Source organism: Equus quagga, chromosome 15 (genome assembly GCF_021613505.1).
Source record: "Equus quagga isolate Etosha38 chromosome 15, UCLA_HA_Equagga_1.0, whole genome shotgun sequence".
Taxonomy (NCBI): domain Eukaryota; kingdom Metazoa; phylum Chordata; class Mammalia; order Perissodactyla; family Equidae; genus Equus; species Equus quagga.
The window spans coordinates 87,951,357-87,965,801 of NC_060281.1; the positions used below are offsets into that span (position 1 = coordinate 87,951,357).

General features: G+C 39.1%; 1 protein-coding gene across 14 annotated transcripts in view; it reads right to left on the reverse strand.

Moving 5' to 3' along the window:
• Positions 1-14,445, reverse strand: part of PRR14L (proline rich 14 like) — a 62,993-nt gene that overhangs the window by 17,557 nt on the left and 30,991 nt on the right. For all 14 annotated transcript variants that reach the window (XR_006885242.1, XR_006885240.1, XR_006885245.1 and 11 more), the window contains 4 exons: positions 7,170-12,327; positions 3,978-4,049; positions 3,183-3,354; positions 2,487-2,593 (listed from right to left, as the gene is read on the reverse strand). Coding sequence is in view for 8 of the 14 variants with exons in the window: in XM_046639139.1 (XP_046495095.1) it covers positions 2,487-2,593; positions 3,183-3,354; positions 3,978-4,049; positions 7,170-12,327 (5,509 nt within the window). In the remaining 6 variants the exon portion in view is untranslated. The remainder of the gene's footprint in view (positions 1-2,486; positions 2,594-3,182; positions 3,355-3,977; positions 4,050-7,169; positions 12,328-14,445) is intronic.

Sequence of the window (14,445 nt, forward strand, 5' to 3'; positions counted from 1 at the left end):
GAGCTTCAAACACCATAAATAGCTTGCTCATGTATTTCATTGTACACAATGTTTTTTCCAAGCTATTCTCAATTCTAATTAACAATCTTACTTAGAAAGAAAAGTTCTACTCAATAGCTGATTCTTCTTCTTCTTGTTCTTTTTTTTGCTGAGGAAGATTTGCCCTGAGCTAACATCTGTGCCAATTTTCCTCTATTTAATAGTATGTGGGCCACCAGCACAGCATGGCCACTAACAAAAGGGTGTAGGTCCGCACCTAGGAATGGAATCCAGGCCGCTGAAGTAGAGCATGCTGAACTCAACCACCTGGCCATCGGGGCTGATTCTTTTTTTTTTTTTAATATATATATAACTGAAATATTTATCAAGGGTCGTTCTAGTTGTGGGTCCTTCTAGTTGTGCCAAGTGGGACACCGCCTCAGCATGGCCTGATGAGCCGTGCCATGTCCGCACCCAGGATCCAAACCGGCGAAACCCTGGCCCGCCAAAGCAGAGTGTGCGAACTTAACCACTCAGCAATGGGGCCAGGCCCCTATAATTTTCTTAAAGGTACAAATTAACACATTTTACTTGAATTAGAAAACAGAAAAATTACGAAGTAAGAATGATTTGGCTGATGGACTTGAATAATAAAAATTGCCTTTGCCAATTAAGTTATATGTCAAGGATTTTCCATAAATTTAATGCACTAAATCTGCAACTTGAAGGTTTTTTGACAAAAGCATATTTGAAGTAACAAAAGCCTTTTATTTTTAATTGCATTTTCTTTCCAGATCCCCCCAGTACATGGTTGTATATCTTAGTTGCAGGTCCTTCTAGTTGTACTGTGTGGGATGCCGCCTCAACATGGCCTGATGAGCGGTGCCATGTCCACACCCAGGATCTGAACCGGCGAAACCCTGGGCCACCGAAGTGGAGTGCACGAAATTAACCACTCGGCCACAGGGCCAGCCCCCAACGAAAGCATTTTATCAAAAGATGTCTCAGGAAATGGTTTATTAAAAATGTTACGTTTTCAACCCCCTTTCATTATATTGGATTAAATAAAGTGCCTCTAAGTGAAAGAGGGACTAAATTATTATTAAATTATTAGGCATTTGACATTTACTGGTCAGATGTTTTTGGTGTACCTCCCATACACTGAGACACTGACTGCTTCCAATGCCTGGGTAACATAACCTATGTGAGTCAGTGCTTTCGAATCCTTTGTTTTCTAAAAAATTAGGTGATAAATCATTAAACACAATTTGATGATAGCACACTCGGTGATTTTGTTGGGCATATTACTTAATAGAAGTTGAAAGGACTGAACGTCATTGCTATATTAAAACTCTCTCCACTCCCAACCAATTATTTATATAAACAAGGTTTTCCAGAACTTATATCTATATATAAATTCAAGACAGAATACACCTGATACTGAATCCTACTTTGTTCTAGTAATAAATACTATTCAATGCAGGATATCTGAAATATTTAAAAAATTTTAAATATAAATATTAAATAATACATCATTATATATTATAGATAATAAACATAAAATGTTAAAAAAATTTCTCTTGAAAAGATATATGGTAGGGTGATCAATAAAAGAATTATAGGATAAAAATATAGTGCATTAAGATAAAACCATGTGGGAAAAGTGGAACATGAATCATGATCATAATTAATAGTTAATTATTTATTGCATTTGTGTGAAGCAATATGATAGATACATTTTTTTCTCAGTTGGACTGCACAGCAATCTTAAGTGTTGGGAATTCTTATTTACATTTTACAGGTAGGTTTTTGAAGCTCAGGAAGGTTAAATAACTTGCTTTGGGTTACTCTGGGGACTTTCATATATTTTCATAGAATTTTACATAATTCCAAAACTGAAATCATGCCAAATGCATAATTTTGCAACCTGTTTTTTCTTTCATTTTACACTATAGGGTTAAGCAATTGTCTGTCATAAAAAATAAATTTTTAGAAACCAGAATTTTAAAGGCTATAATATAGACTATAAATAACATGGATCTGGCATTTTCTAAAAAAAATGAAAACTTCTTTCCCTCACCAACACTGCAGAGTGTTGGGAGCCTGGGCTGTGGGGTTGGGTAAAATCTGTCTGAGAGAGAAACCACGTGTACCACGACTGACACTATGGCTTAACACAGGTTTTTTAACCACTGAGCCTCAGTATCTTCACCTAAACCTGTGGACAACAGTGCTTGTCTCCTAGTGTTGTTGGAGGATGAAGTGAGATTATGGACGCAAAGGGACAGCATAATACCTGGCACAGTGAGCTCAATAAAAATGATTAAGAAAGCACTAAAATATCCTTGTACATAAATCTCTAGCCACATTACCTTTTAATTCTTTTGAATAAATTTCTAGAAGTATAATTAAGGGCTCAGAGTATATGACTCTTTAATAGGTCATTATATTCCACCAAACAATTTTCCAAAATAGTGAACCTAGTTTGTATTAGAGAAGGAGCTCACCTTTTGGGTCGAGGAAGGCCCATGGGGGTAAGATTAGGGTCTGGCTTAGGAATGGTTTTCCGGATGCGAATCTGTGAGACTTTCTTTGGCCTCTTCTCTGGCTCGGCCTATTTTTAAGGGTTAAGAAGAAAGATGGTCAAGTTGTAAGACATTTTAAAAATATAAAGTCCCTTTTCTTGACACTCAAGATATCACTTCCTCAGTTTATAGATGATTCTAGTAAGTAGTTTGTGACAAAGCTACCCCTCCTACTCTTGCCGACAGTGTCTTCAGTGACTACCCCCTTTTATATTATTACAATAGAATTTGTATATTTAGTTCAGATATTTAGATTATCAATATGAAAATTTGCAGCTGTTAGAGATATCAGACATCACAAAATTGAAGAACACCATTGTTTGTTCACTTATCTTCTTTGAATACATGAAGCAGCTCTGTGGTCCAATTCTCTAACCAGTGTTAAATGCTGTTGTCAAGAAAAAAGGATCTGGAAAATAATGTAGGTTAGGAGATTCAGGGTATCTGTTAGTGGCTGAGCAGAAAAACTCCTGTCTTGGTAATCTCCAGTATTTAGCTGAAGCTAAAGGTGGTAAGTAAAGACACTCAGCGGCCTGTCTGTACCTACCATGTGATCTGTAGTCATCAATGGACACCTCCAGTGCCACCATCACCTGACCCCACTAGCACTTTATTTACCTCTTTCTGTTCCGGAGAGCTGCTCTGTGGCCGGGGGCACGCTGCTGTCATACCATCCAGCTCATCAAATCCAGGAACCTGGAACTCAGAGGCTGAAAGCAAGAGCTTGCTGACAGCTGATTCTGTTACCAAGCAAGACTTTGGTACCAAGGCAGAGAATGAAGGCTCTAGACTAGCACCACAGAGAGAAAAACAGAAGAAAAATATGAGACGGGTTCACTTTCTACCTCAGCACATTCAACTTAACATCCAGACTAAGGTTGAAGACTTTCCCTCTTTCTGGCAATGACATTTCCAGATAAACTGTTTGTTTTCTAGTCACTTCTAAACATAGCCTGTGTCTGCATATGTAAAAAATTAGAAGAATGTGGTCAATCCACTTCATTGATATGGAGCAGTTTTATAAAGAAAAATATAAAAAGGAACAGACTTTTTGGAGGAAGAAGAAATTTAGTGAACTGAACAAATGAATTGCGCTCAGATGAGATTAATCCCATCTAGGCACTGAAGTTGGCCAAATGACCAAGACGTAGCTGGAGAGGAGATGTGTGGTACAATGAACTGTCCAGTAATTTTGACTTTTTTCCCAATAAATGGTATTGATTACACATGCTTAGTCTTTACTTGTAATGAAACACACTTGAATCTTAGATCAGTTTTAGAACAAGAGGTCAGAATCACATTATGCCTGACCCAGGCCATCTCCTAGCACGTGCACTCGTGTGTGTGCTTTCTCTCTGACACACACACACACACACTGCAACCCTCATGTGCCAGGCACCAGTGGAAGCTTACCTCATCTGACTGCCGCTGGTGTTGTAAGTAGCTTCCACGCCTGGAAGAGGCACATGTGGTAACATGGTGTGGCTGAGGTGAAGCAAAAGTATAAAAGCAGTAAGTTAGGGCAGTGGAACAACAGAAAAGGTTTCGATGCCTTTGTGGGCAATGGCACATGACACTCAATTAGAGCCCTCAGAAGACAAGCAATATCAGTCACTCAGAAAGATGAGAACCTCCCAGTCACGAGAATTACATTTTATGGGCCCATCACTGGAACGGAGGCAGGCTGACAGGAAGATCATTTTCTAACTAAACAAACAAGGTAGGGAGGGAAATAAAGAGAAGATAGTTAGAGAAAGGAGAGGAACAAGAATGACTTAAGCCTTATACCTTCTAATCAAGTTGTTGAACATGTATATTAAAGATTTTTAAAAAATAAATTAGGGGCCAGCCCCGTGGCCGAGTGGTTAAGTTTGGGCACTCTGCTTCAGCAGCCCATGGTTTCGCTGGTTTGGATCTGGGGCACAGACCTGGCACTGCTGTTCAGGCCATGCTGAGGCGGTGTCCCACATGCCACAACTAGAAGGACGCACAACTAGAATATACAACTATGTACTGGGGGACTTTGGGGAGAAGAAGGAAAAATAACTAACTAACTAAATAAATAAAATAATAAATTATACTTACATAATAGTATAAATATTTTATACTATTCAGCTCTGTATTAACTCTATTACAATAAAATCTGCAAATTTCTATGACTTCACAAAAAATTATGAAGAAATTTTCTTTTCTTTAAAGTCAAGTTCCACATAAAATATAGCTATGAAGATGAAAACTGTTGACAGGTTGGTTCATTTATAATTAAGCTTTTTATAGACGAAACCATAGTATTAATCACCTATGGATACATTAATCTGAGGCTCTGAATTTTTTGTGCCTCACAAAGTAAAACCTGTATCAGTTTCTACCGAATGTAGAGCACAATACAGGTTTAATTAATACGGTGTTGATATGATGACCATACAATCCATCTCCTCTTAGAACTAAGAGAAATTTGTTCCATGGCTAGGAAAAACACAGACAATTCAGATTTTTAGAATGTTTAGTAGCAATTCAGGATTCCCCAAGGAGTATGATAAAAGGAAAGAGAGGCAGGGTGGAGCTGACCAAATCAGAAATCAGGGACCTGGGTTCTAGGTATAGCTCAGCTCAAATATTCAGCAGCTGAGTGATCTGAGTTAGAAAAAACCAGGTGCCTCAGTCTCATCATCTATTAAAAACGTAAACTAGATGCCTGTTCATCCTATATTATACAGTACCGGAGAATAAGGTTCAAATAAGAAAATCCTATGGAAATATAAGTTAATTTTTAAGGACTTTGTTAAGTCTTGCTTTCTGGGGCTACCTAGTTTGCCTAATATTTCTACGTATGTTTAGAAAAGCAGCAAACTCCTAAACTCTAAACCATGGATATATAATGTTAAGATGCTTTCACAGCCAATGAGAAGAAAAAGTGCCTACCAACACCATCCCTCTACCTTCCACTTGAATTAAAATAATAAAATAAATTTAAACATTTTTTAAATTTAAAAATGAAAAATAATTTTTTAACTAAAAAAAAAAAGCACGAGACAGAGGTAGTAAGGGAGAGAGAAAATATTCCATACAAGGAAACAGAAAAGTCAGGTGGGAAAGAGTTCTGTAGGAGGAAAAAGGGCCAAAGGGCCACATACCCTCACAGGGTGAAATGAGTAAACTACACACGACACTAACCTCAGAAATGAACACAGTCAGTAACACGATTTAAAGCTGTGTGTCACAGACACAGAGCAGACAGCAGTTATGAGATTGCAGAGGCATACCAACAAACCAGACAAAATAAAAGCAGTACACTATCATTTAAAACAACTTGATTCATTCTAATGTATTTTTATGGCTGCCTTATAAAAAAGTGAACATTTCTCTACTAACTGTAAGACAAGTACTTATAATAGTAATTCATCTTTCAATTTCAATCAGCCACATTCAGGTTCTGGAGTATTTTTCCAAAACTCTTTTATTTATTTAGTTTTCCGCTTAACTGCTTGGGGAAGTTCACGATATGCACCAGCAGCTTTTTAACGACACAGAATTATCCTGCATAAGAGACGGCCCCGACATCCAAAGAATAAGGCCTCTCCCAGGCTATTTGGAATTTTAAGGCTTTTTTTGTTGTTGAAATTTTAAACTATAGTCATGCGCCGCATAACGACGTTTCGGTCAGTGACGGACACACTGCATATATGATGGTGGTCCCATAAGACTAGTACCGTATAGCCTATGTGTGTAGTAGGCTATGTCATCTGTGTTTGCGTAAGTGCACTGTATGAGATTCGCACGATGACAAATCACCTAAGGATACCTTTCTCAGAACATATCCATGGTTAAGTGATGCATGACTGTACAGCAATGTTAAGGGCAAATTAAAAAAAAATTTAAGTTCCTGTTTATCCAAAGGATTACAAACGAGGATTTATCTATTATGTGTAAAGCAGTGTTTTAGGGATATAACTCTCAAATCCTTTTCTTCTCTTTATTTTCAATTAGAAGGTAAAATGATATTGGTGAAATTATTTTCACCACAAGAACTCTTTTCCAGTTCACTTAAAAATAAAAATTCTACACCTATAGTATGTAAATACCAATCTTTGAAGCCTCTCTGCTCCAGACAGAAATGCAGAGGTTTGTAAACTAGATTTGGTGATACCTGTATAATTAATATATTTAAAAACTACTTATTCTGTATCCTTTACATACCAAACACCAAGTTAGGTGTTGGTTGTATAGCACTTTGTCATTAAGATATAATTACAAGCCATTATTTGTCACTATTTATGGCCTTTAATTTGTAACGGTGTTTGTTCTTTGCAAGGTGGGGGCAAGAAGAAAAAAGATTTAAAAGATTTGTTTGTTTATAGAATGAAATGGACAGAAAAAAGAATGGCACAAAATATAGGAGTAGATGATGCAGGAAAATGGAAAATCAGACAGGTCTACACTTAAGAATTGCTGTTGCATTTTCTCAGCAGAGATTTGCAAGATAAACAGAAAGTGCAGACACAAAAGACTGCAAATAGCCCTGAATCTCCCGTAGTGCCCCTCTCCTCTCCCCAATGGCAGGAAGCAAACATGGGACATTTGCAAAGAATAGGGGACCGATTTTACCTGCTTATGGTGCCCAGAGTTGGCTGCCGCATGCTGTGAGTGGAATGAAGAGCAGAGATTTTGAAGGGGCAGGCAGTAGGCCCATGCTGGCTCCAAATGGACAGCACTCGGCCCACCGAGTAGGGTAGAGAACAGAAGACTTTGTCCGCTATGGAGGCTGGAGACCTTAACCCTTTCAAGCCCTGTGTAACCTGGGTCATGAAGAGCCTCTGCATGGCAGGCATGTGACTGGAGAAGCTCCGTTTTTTTGTCCAGATCCGGTAACATCCAGGGGAACAAAGTGCTAGAAGTGTGTGAAGGCCAAGGACAGAGCAGCCTGCTCTGGTCTGGACTATGGCGGTGCCTCCATAGTCTTGGAGAGGAACTGGAGGGTGTGAAGGAGCCTGGGCGCATGCCTGACCACGGAGGCCAGTGTCTTCCCTGAATGTGGCCATCCCAGGGCAACCGTGGGACAAGAAGAAAGAAAAGGTCCACTTGGGAGGTTGAGATGGGCACTGTGGGGCCTCTCCTAAGGCAAGCCTCGTTGGAGCACAGTGCTCAGGAAAAGTCCTTGGGGACTCGGCCATGCACTCAGAGCCTGATTTCACATGAAAGGATACTGGGAAGATTTCAGAACCAAACAGCAGCGATGGCATCTTGTCGCTCAAATCTATGAAATTCATTTTGATGGCTTCAAGAGAATAAAGTGTCAAAGGCTTACTATTAGGCCACTTATCCCATCCACTAGCTGCCAAATATGGATTCAACTGTATTGTATTATACGAAAATCCATCCAGGAGTCTTTGATATCTGAGTCGCTTGTAGCTTTTAGTCACTGGAAGAAGTTCAGAGGAATACGGCCGATATCTTAGTTTCTGGGTCTTCATGGCTGGGGCCAGTTTGGAGGCAAGGATGGACAGCTTGTTGAATAAGGCTGATTCTTTGGTAGGCTTCCTAACATTCAGGCTCCTCAAAGGATGGCACAGAATAGCCTTCTGCTTTGGTATTTGGCTAATTAAGCTCCCAGTAGGTACTGTTTCGGGTTCCAGTTTTGTGGGCGCAGATACAGTATGTGAACTGAGAAATCTGTGTGCTTTTGTGGGGATGGTTTCAGAGGAACTCTTTAAAAAGACAGAACTTCTGATTTTACTCACTTTTCTCCCCATGTTGACTTGCTCCTGACAGGTAACTTTCTTACATGGTCGATGGGGCTGCTTCTTTAAGGGAAGCACTATTTTCTGATGTGAAGTGTTCCCAAAGGCACCGTGTATTTCATCACACCTAGCAGAGGAGGGGTCTTGTGCTTTCCAGGGGGCACCACGAAGGCAAGGACCTGTGCACAACTTAATGTTCTTTTTTAATGGATGACACAAGCTTTCCTCCTGTGGGTCTTTCAACTTCTGAAACCGTGCAGCAATGTCGCCCTTGGCCAGCTTTGCTAGGGTGATTTCTTTCATCATGGGGAACTTATCTTTACAATCCTTAGGTTGGTTCTTACTTCGCACCTCATCTGACAACATATTAGATGATGTGCATTGTTCCAATATTGCATGTGCTTCTTTTTGCTGTATATGTTCCTCTTCCTTCTGCAACATGTGGTCCAAAATCTTCTGGCTTTGTTCGTTGGCATCACCAAGCATCCTCTGGGATTTAAAGTGGGTCTGAGAAATCTCACTCATATTATCACCGTGGCTATATTCTCTGGTAATCATCTCCTCAGATTCCTCCCCAACAGTTAAGTGACCCAGCGGTCCCCTTTGATGTTCTTCAGTTTCTTCACCTTTCACTGTAGTTTCTGTTTCCATTGTCAAAGGCAAATTTTTCACACTGATGTCTACACTGTTTCCTTCACTAGGATTACTCATATCCCTTGGTGCTCCTCTCTTGAGCTCAGGCAGGACTGTGCAGTCCTTTACGTTTCCACAAGGCATCTCATCATCTTTTGGTTTTAAAAGATTTTCCAGGTCAGTTTCTTCACTATTAATATTAGTTTCTGAATTTTCTTCAGAAGACAGACACAAAGGCATTAGCTCAATGGATTTCAGGATCCCTGGCGGAACAGAGTTCTCACCTTGGCATCTAAAAGACATTACCTCTTTTGAGGAAATTCCAAAGGTATCTTCCTTGTCAAACTCAGAATTTATTTCCAGTTTTGATCCTTCAACCATTCCTTGTGTTTCTCTCAGACATCCTTCTTTAACTTGCTGTTCATGATGAATATAATTTAAAGACACATTTACTCTATCTAATATTTTTATATTTGGTTCATGATCTGCAATACATTCTATCTCATGGGCACAAGAGTCTACACACACTTCCATTTCACAATCTTTTAATGATCTGCATACTTTCTCTTCACATGATTTTTTTAGTTCAAGAGATTCCACTATAGAGGAAGTAGTATCTGGGAAATCTGAGTCCTGGTCAATCATTCCTGTAAGTGCAGCCTTCAGTTCTCTCTGAGACAGGGTACTCCTTGAGGTTTCATGTAATACCAGTCTATTTTGCCTTGCAGCACCATCAAATGTACTAGATGCCCTTATGTCCAGCACGCCTTCTGTAGGTTTATTACTACAGTCTGTGTAGATGACATCTACCACACCATCTGTAGACTCCTCACAACCAGAAATCCCTTCAAAGGCTCCTTTCAAATCGCCTTTCTCTGGACTACCTCCAGACAATGAGTTGTTACTGCCTGAACTGACTAGCAGATCCCTTTGGTTGTGACTTACCTCTCTGTTAGGCTCTGTGATGGTCTCTCTCTGGTCACTACCTAGGGTATCTTCACTTCTGCCTACATCTGGTCTGACTAGATTACTCTGGCAGTCAAAGACTTCATCTGCTTTCTGATCAAGAGTTTCAATTGTTTGGTTCATGATTTTAAAACTCGAGAACACAATACTAGGAGACTGGTCCAACAGTTTTTCAGGACTTGGAATGTTTGCAGATTGGTTTAGTTCTTGTGTGGCACAATCAGAGATGCTATACTTACAAAACACAGTCTCTTTGGGTATATTCTGTTCCTTTCCTTCTAGCCCTTCCTCACTGGGTTGGATGTAACTGGTGGTGTGACTGGAAGCTTCACTGTTTAACATGCCTGCTGTTGTTTTGTTTCTAATCTCATCTTCTGGAAGGCTGCCTTTAGTTTCTCTCCCATCAAGTTCACTTTCCTCGAATGTATCAGTCACCTTATGGATGGTACTTTTCATGGAGACTTCTCTTCCTTGGGAGTGGTGATTGCTGCCCTGAAATGCATTTTCATACTTGGTTATCAAAGAGTTTTCAACTTCCAGGATGGTTTTGCTAGACTCAAAAGCAGTACAAGCAGAACCCATGCTCTTTTCTGGTGCATTTTTTCTTATACAATGAGAGCTAGAGAGATCCTGAGATTGAACACTTTGATATTCCATGATAGAAACCTCTTGAGGCAAGCCTGCTGCTTCTTTCTTACTTGAGAAAAGTCTGGAATGTAGATCTTCTGTTCCTGAATCAGCCATTTCACTTTTTCCTTCTAGACTTACTGGTTTGATGTTTAAGGTGGGATTGTTGGAAGAGGCACCACAGGTTTTGTCACCTGGTGGAAAGATGTCTTTCATTTTTGTCTTCCTGGAAATGGTTTGGGTATCAGCAATGACGTCTACTCCAACCTCTAATGGAGGGTGATGGCTCTGTTGGGAATCCTTGCTTGTTGCTAAAGGCAAATCTTTGTCAGCTGGCAGCTTGGTGTGGTCTCGAGAATTAAGGGACACTTGATTTAAAACACATTCATTTTCTATTTTGTTTACAACCAGTTCATCGGAACAAGGAAACTGATTTATCTCACAGGCAACGCTCTGTTCATCTAAATGTGGAATATCATCTTGTGAGGTCTGTACAGCTTTTTCTGACCCAAGTCTGTAATCAAACTCTAGCGATGGTGGTAGCTGAGCAATATTTTTCTTGGGTCTTGATACCTCATTTACAGGACTTATCTGGTCCTCTGGCATTAAACTCACAGGGGATTTTCTTTCAATAAGAAACACATTATACGATGCTTCATTTAACTGGGTGTTGCCTTCCAGATTTCTCTGGGTGCTGACTAAGGAGTTAGAGTCTTTACTGTAAAACTTTTTACTTAACATATTGGGCTCTATAGTGGTAGTCTGTTCTGGCTCTTCAATCTGCATCAAGGAGGAAAAACTGCTCTCTTCAGAGTGTCCACCTGGATGGCTCATATTTGTACAAGTTACTCTGTGGTCCTTACAGTTTGTCAAGCTACACCGAATCTCTGAAGTGATTTTCAAATCATTTTTTTTTAACATTACTTCTGTGGCTTCACTAAAAGAATTGGCCATTAAAGAACTAGAACTGTCTGTATGGATACCACCTTGAATGCACAAGTTATCATGGATATTCTCTTTCGGGGAGTCAACAGTCTCTTCATCACCAGAACAATGATCACTAGCATTTGCTTCTGGTTGCCTGGCATTAACAAAAAAGAGTTCCTGTGGTTCACTTCTGGGGTTCAAAAGTTCTTCTTCATTTTCTTTCCTAGAAGCCAAGTTCTTGCTTTGATCATTCCCATCAAAACAGGAATTATCTGTCTTTTCAGCAGATCTCTTCAGCAAGCAATTACCTTCAAAACCACATTTTTCTAAGGATGCTGTTCTGGATTCTGGACTAGACAAACTTGATGTGAAATGTGAAACTTCAGAATTTTCTACAACAACTACATTTCTTGTAGCTTTGGGACTGCCATGTGCACAACTGTGTTTTTCATTATGGTGGCCAAGAATCTGTTGGTGATTGTCATCTGCTTCACAGACAAGGTTTAATTTGCACAACTCTTCCTTTCCATTGTCCACTTTGGAAATGGCACTGTTCCCTGGTAACAATGACAACCAAGAAGGACAAGTTTTCAATTCTTCACATTCTTTTTCTTTAGGAGTTGCTTCTGTTAATCCAGGGTCCACAAAGGTTAAAGGCTCTAGGGACACTATTGTGCTGGTTTCTGAAACCTCACCACTGGTCATGATTTTGTCTACTTCTGGGTATTTGCTGCACCCAGCTGAGAGACCTTTACTCACATTGCCATTCTTGTGTCCTTCATTATTATCCATCTTAGTCCCATTGACCTTCATACCTTGTACCTCTTCAGTAGATTTTAGCAGAGTTTGTTCTGTAATCTGTACACTTCCTTCTGCATAAGAGAAATAAATCTAAATCAGTATGCAATCATAAAAAAAATCATTTGCTCTACTTGTATGAATTTAATCATGCAACCAATGGCAATAACAAAGATGATCCAACTCAAAAAGAGAATTGCAAAGTTAGTACACAGTATTTTTGGTTTTGTTCTTCTCTGCAAAATATGACACAGGGCCAAAAGTATATGTGGCAGAAACAGGTAATTGTGAACAAATGCTTTCCTCTAAATGTTAGTTACCTAAACGTACTTACGTAGCTGGACAGCTGACTACAACACGGAGATATATGCTTAATTCAGAAGAAGCTTCCATTGTAAAACACAAATAAATTAGACTCACAACAGTTTATATTATTAGATAACCCACTTCTTATTACTTGAATAAATACTAAATAAGTCATAGATAAAATTTCTCTTTGATAAAGAACAGTTATGCATAAAACCTTATGTAAAAGAGATTAATCTGTAAGTTGAATATTAGTCCTGAACCCAATTACTTGCCATAACTGCATCTCTACAACATTGGTCATGAGTTGGTAATTACTGAAGCTAAGTACATGGGGGTTTAGTATATTCTCCTTTCCACTTTTGAATAAATCTGAAAATTTCCACTATGAAACATTAAAAAACAAACAAAAACCTTTCTAAGCAGAATATAAATGCAATTCATAAAGGAGTTTTACTGTATAGAGTTTCTCTGAAATCCTACTATATGTGTAAGATGCAGTATAAAGAAGTTCTCAAACTTGTTAATCTACAAAATTTTTCATCCCTCCTCCCTTTTTAGAAAACAAACTCAAAGCTATACATTCACATGTGTATGTGTATATATATGTATGTAACAGGAAACCTGCAATAAACAGATAAAGCAAAATGCAAATCAATGTAAAGATCTAATTCCCACTAGAATATAAACTTCACCAGGGTAAGGATCGGGTTTGTTTTGGTCTCTCCTCTTCCAGCCTAACACCTGGGACATAACAGCACTCAAATATTTGCAGAATTAATAAATGAATACAATTAGGTTAAATCAACAAATGCTATTAATAGTGTGTTCTTAGGGCTTCCCTATCCATTTCTCAATAGATACTGAGAGCAGCGATTATTTAAAGAGCAGCGAACCTGAAGGCTGGCCAGTTGGGCTTTGTGATATTACTTACCTCTCTGAGGCTCAGCTTCTTCCTCTGTGAAAAAGAGAGGAAGCACACGTACCTCAGTGCTATCTGAGGATTAAATTAAATAATACATGTAAAACACCACCTGGTACAGTGCCTGCCATATAAAAGAAAGGTGCCTTTCCTTTGTTCTGCTTTCTTTGATTTTTATTTTACTGGACCTGAGAATAGTTAAAATGATAAACTTAATAACTAGGCTAGGACACAGCATTTTAAAATATTTGGAATCAGCAAATATTAGATGGATAAATGTATACTGGATTCCTTAAGTTTGCATAGATACAAATACTCCAGTGGTTTTACTCTCTCTCTCCACTGGACGCTGTAGCATTCATTAAACCATGCAGTTATATTCTGGGCCCTCTCTCTGTGTGCCAGCACCATCCTACCTGTATCCCTCATTATATCCGCTCAGGAAAAATTCTAAAACTCTTCATCCCTCCTCAAACTATTTACTGTGCAAAGCACTGAAGGCAGGACTTTCTTCAGAGCCTCTACTTGCTGAAAAAATGCTTGTTCTCCACTTAGTCAACATTCTTAGGGAAGAGACAAGGGAGCAACCATTTCCCAGGCAGTGTAGCAGAAGGTTTGGTGGGGAAGAGGAGCTGTGTACAGCTTGAAAGCAAAATGATACTCTGCCCACTCTTTTGACTTGTTTTTAACCATATTTATTTTGAAATAAAGAGAACCTTAAAGAGTTTGAGGCAATTTCATGTTTACAAGAAAGTTTTCACAAGGCTGTGGAACACTGGCCTGGTCTTCATCTATAATATGGTAAGAAAGATGGTACCTACCTACTTGTAAAGATTAGATAAGTTAATATAGGTAAAGCTGTTAGAAATGCCAGAGTCCATGCTTGGTTAGTGCTAGCCACTCCTTTGAGCCCCCACTACCTTGTACAGTATCTCTATCAAAACCTCTGTAACACTATTTCTCA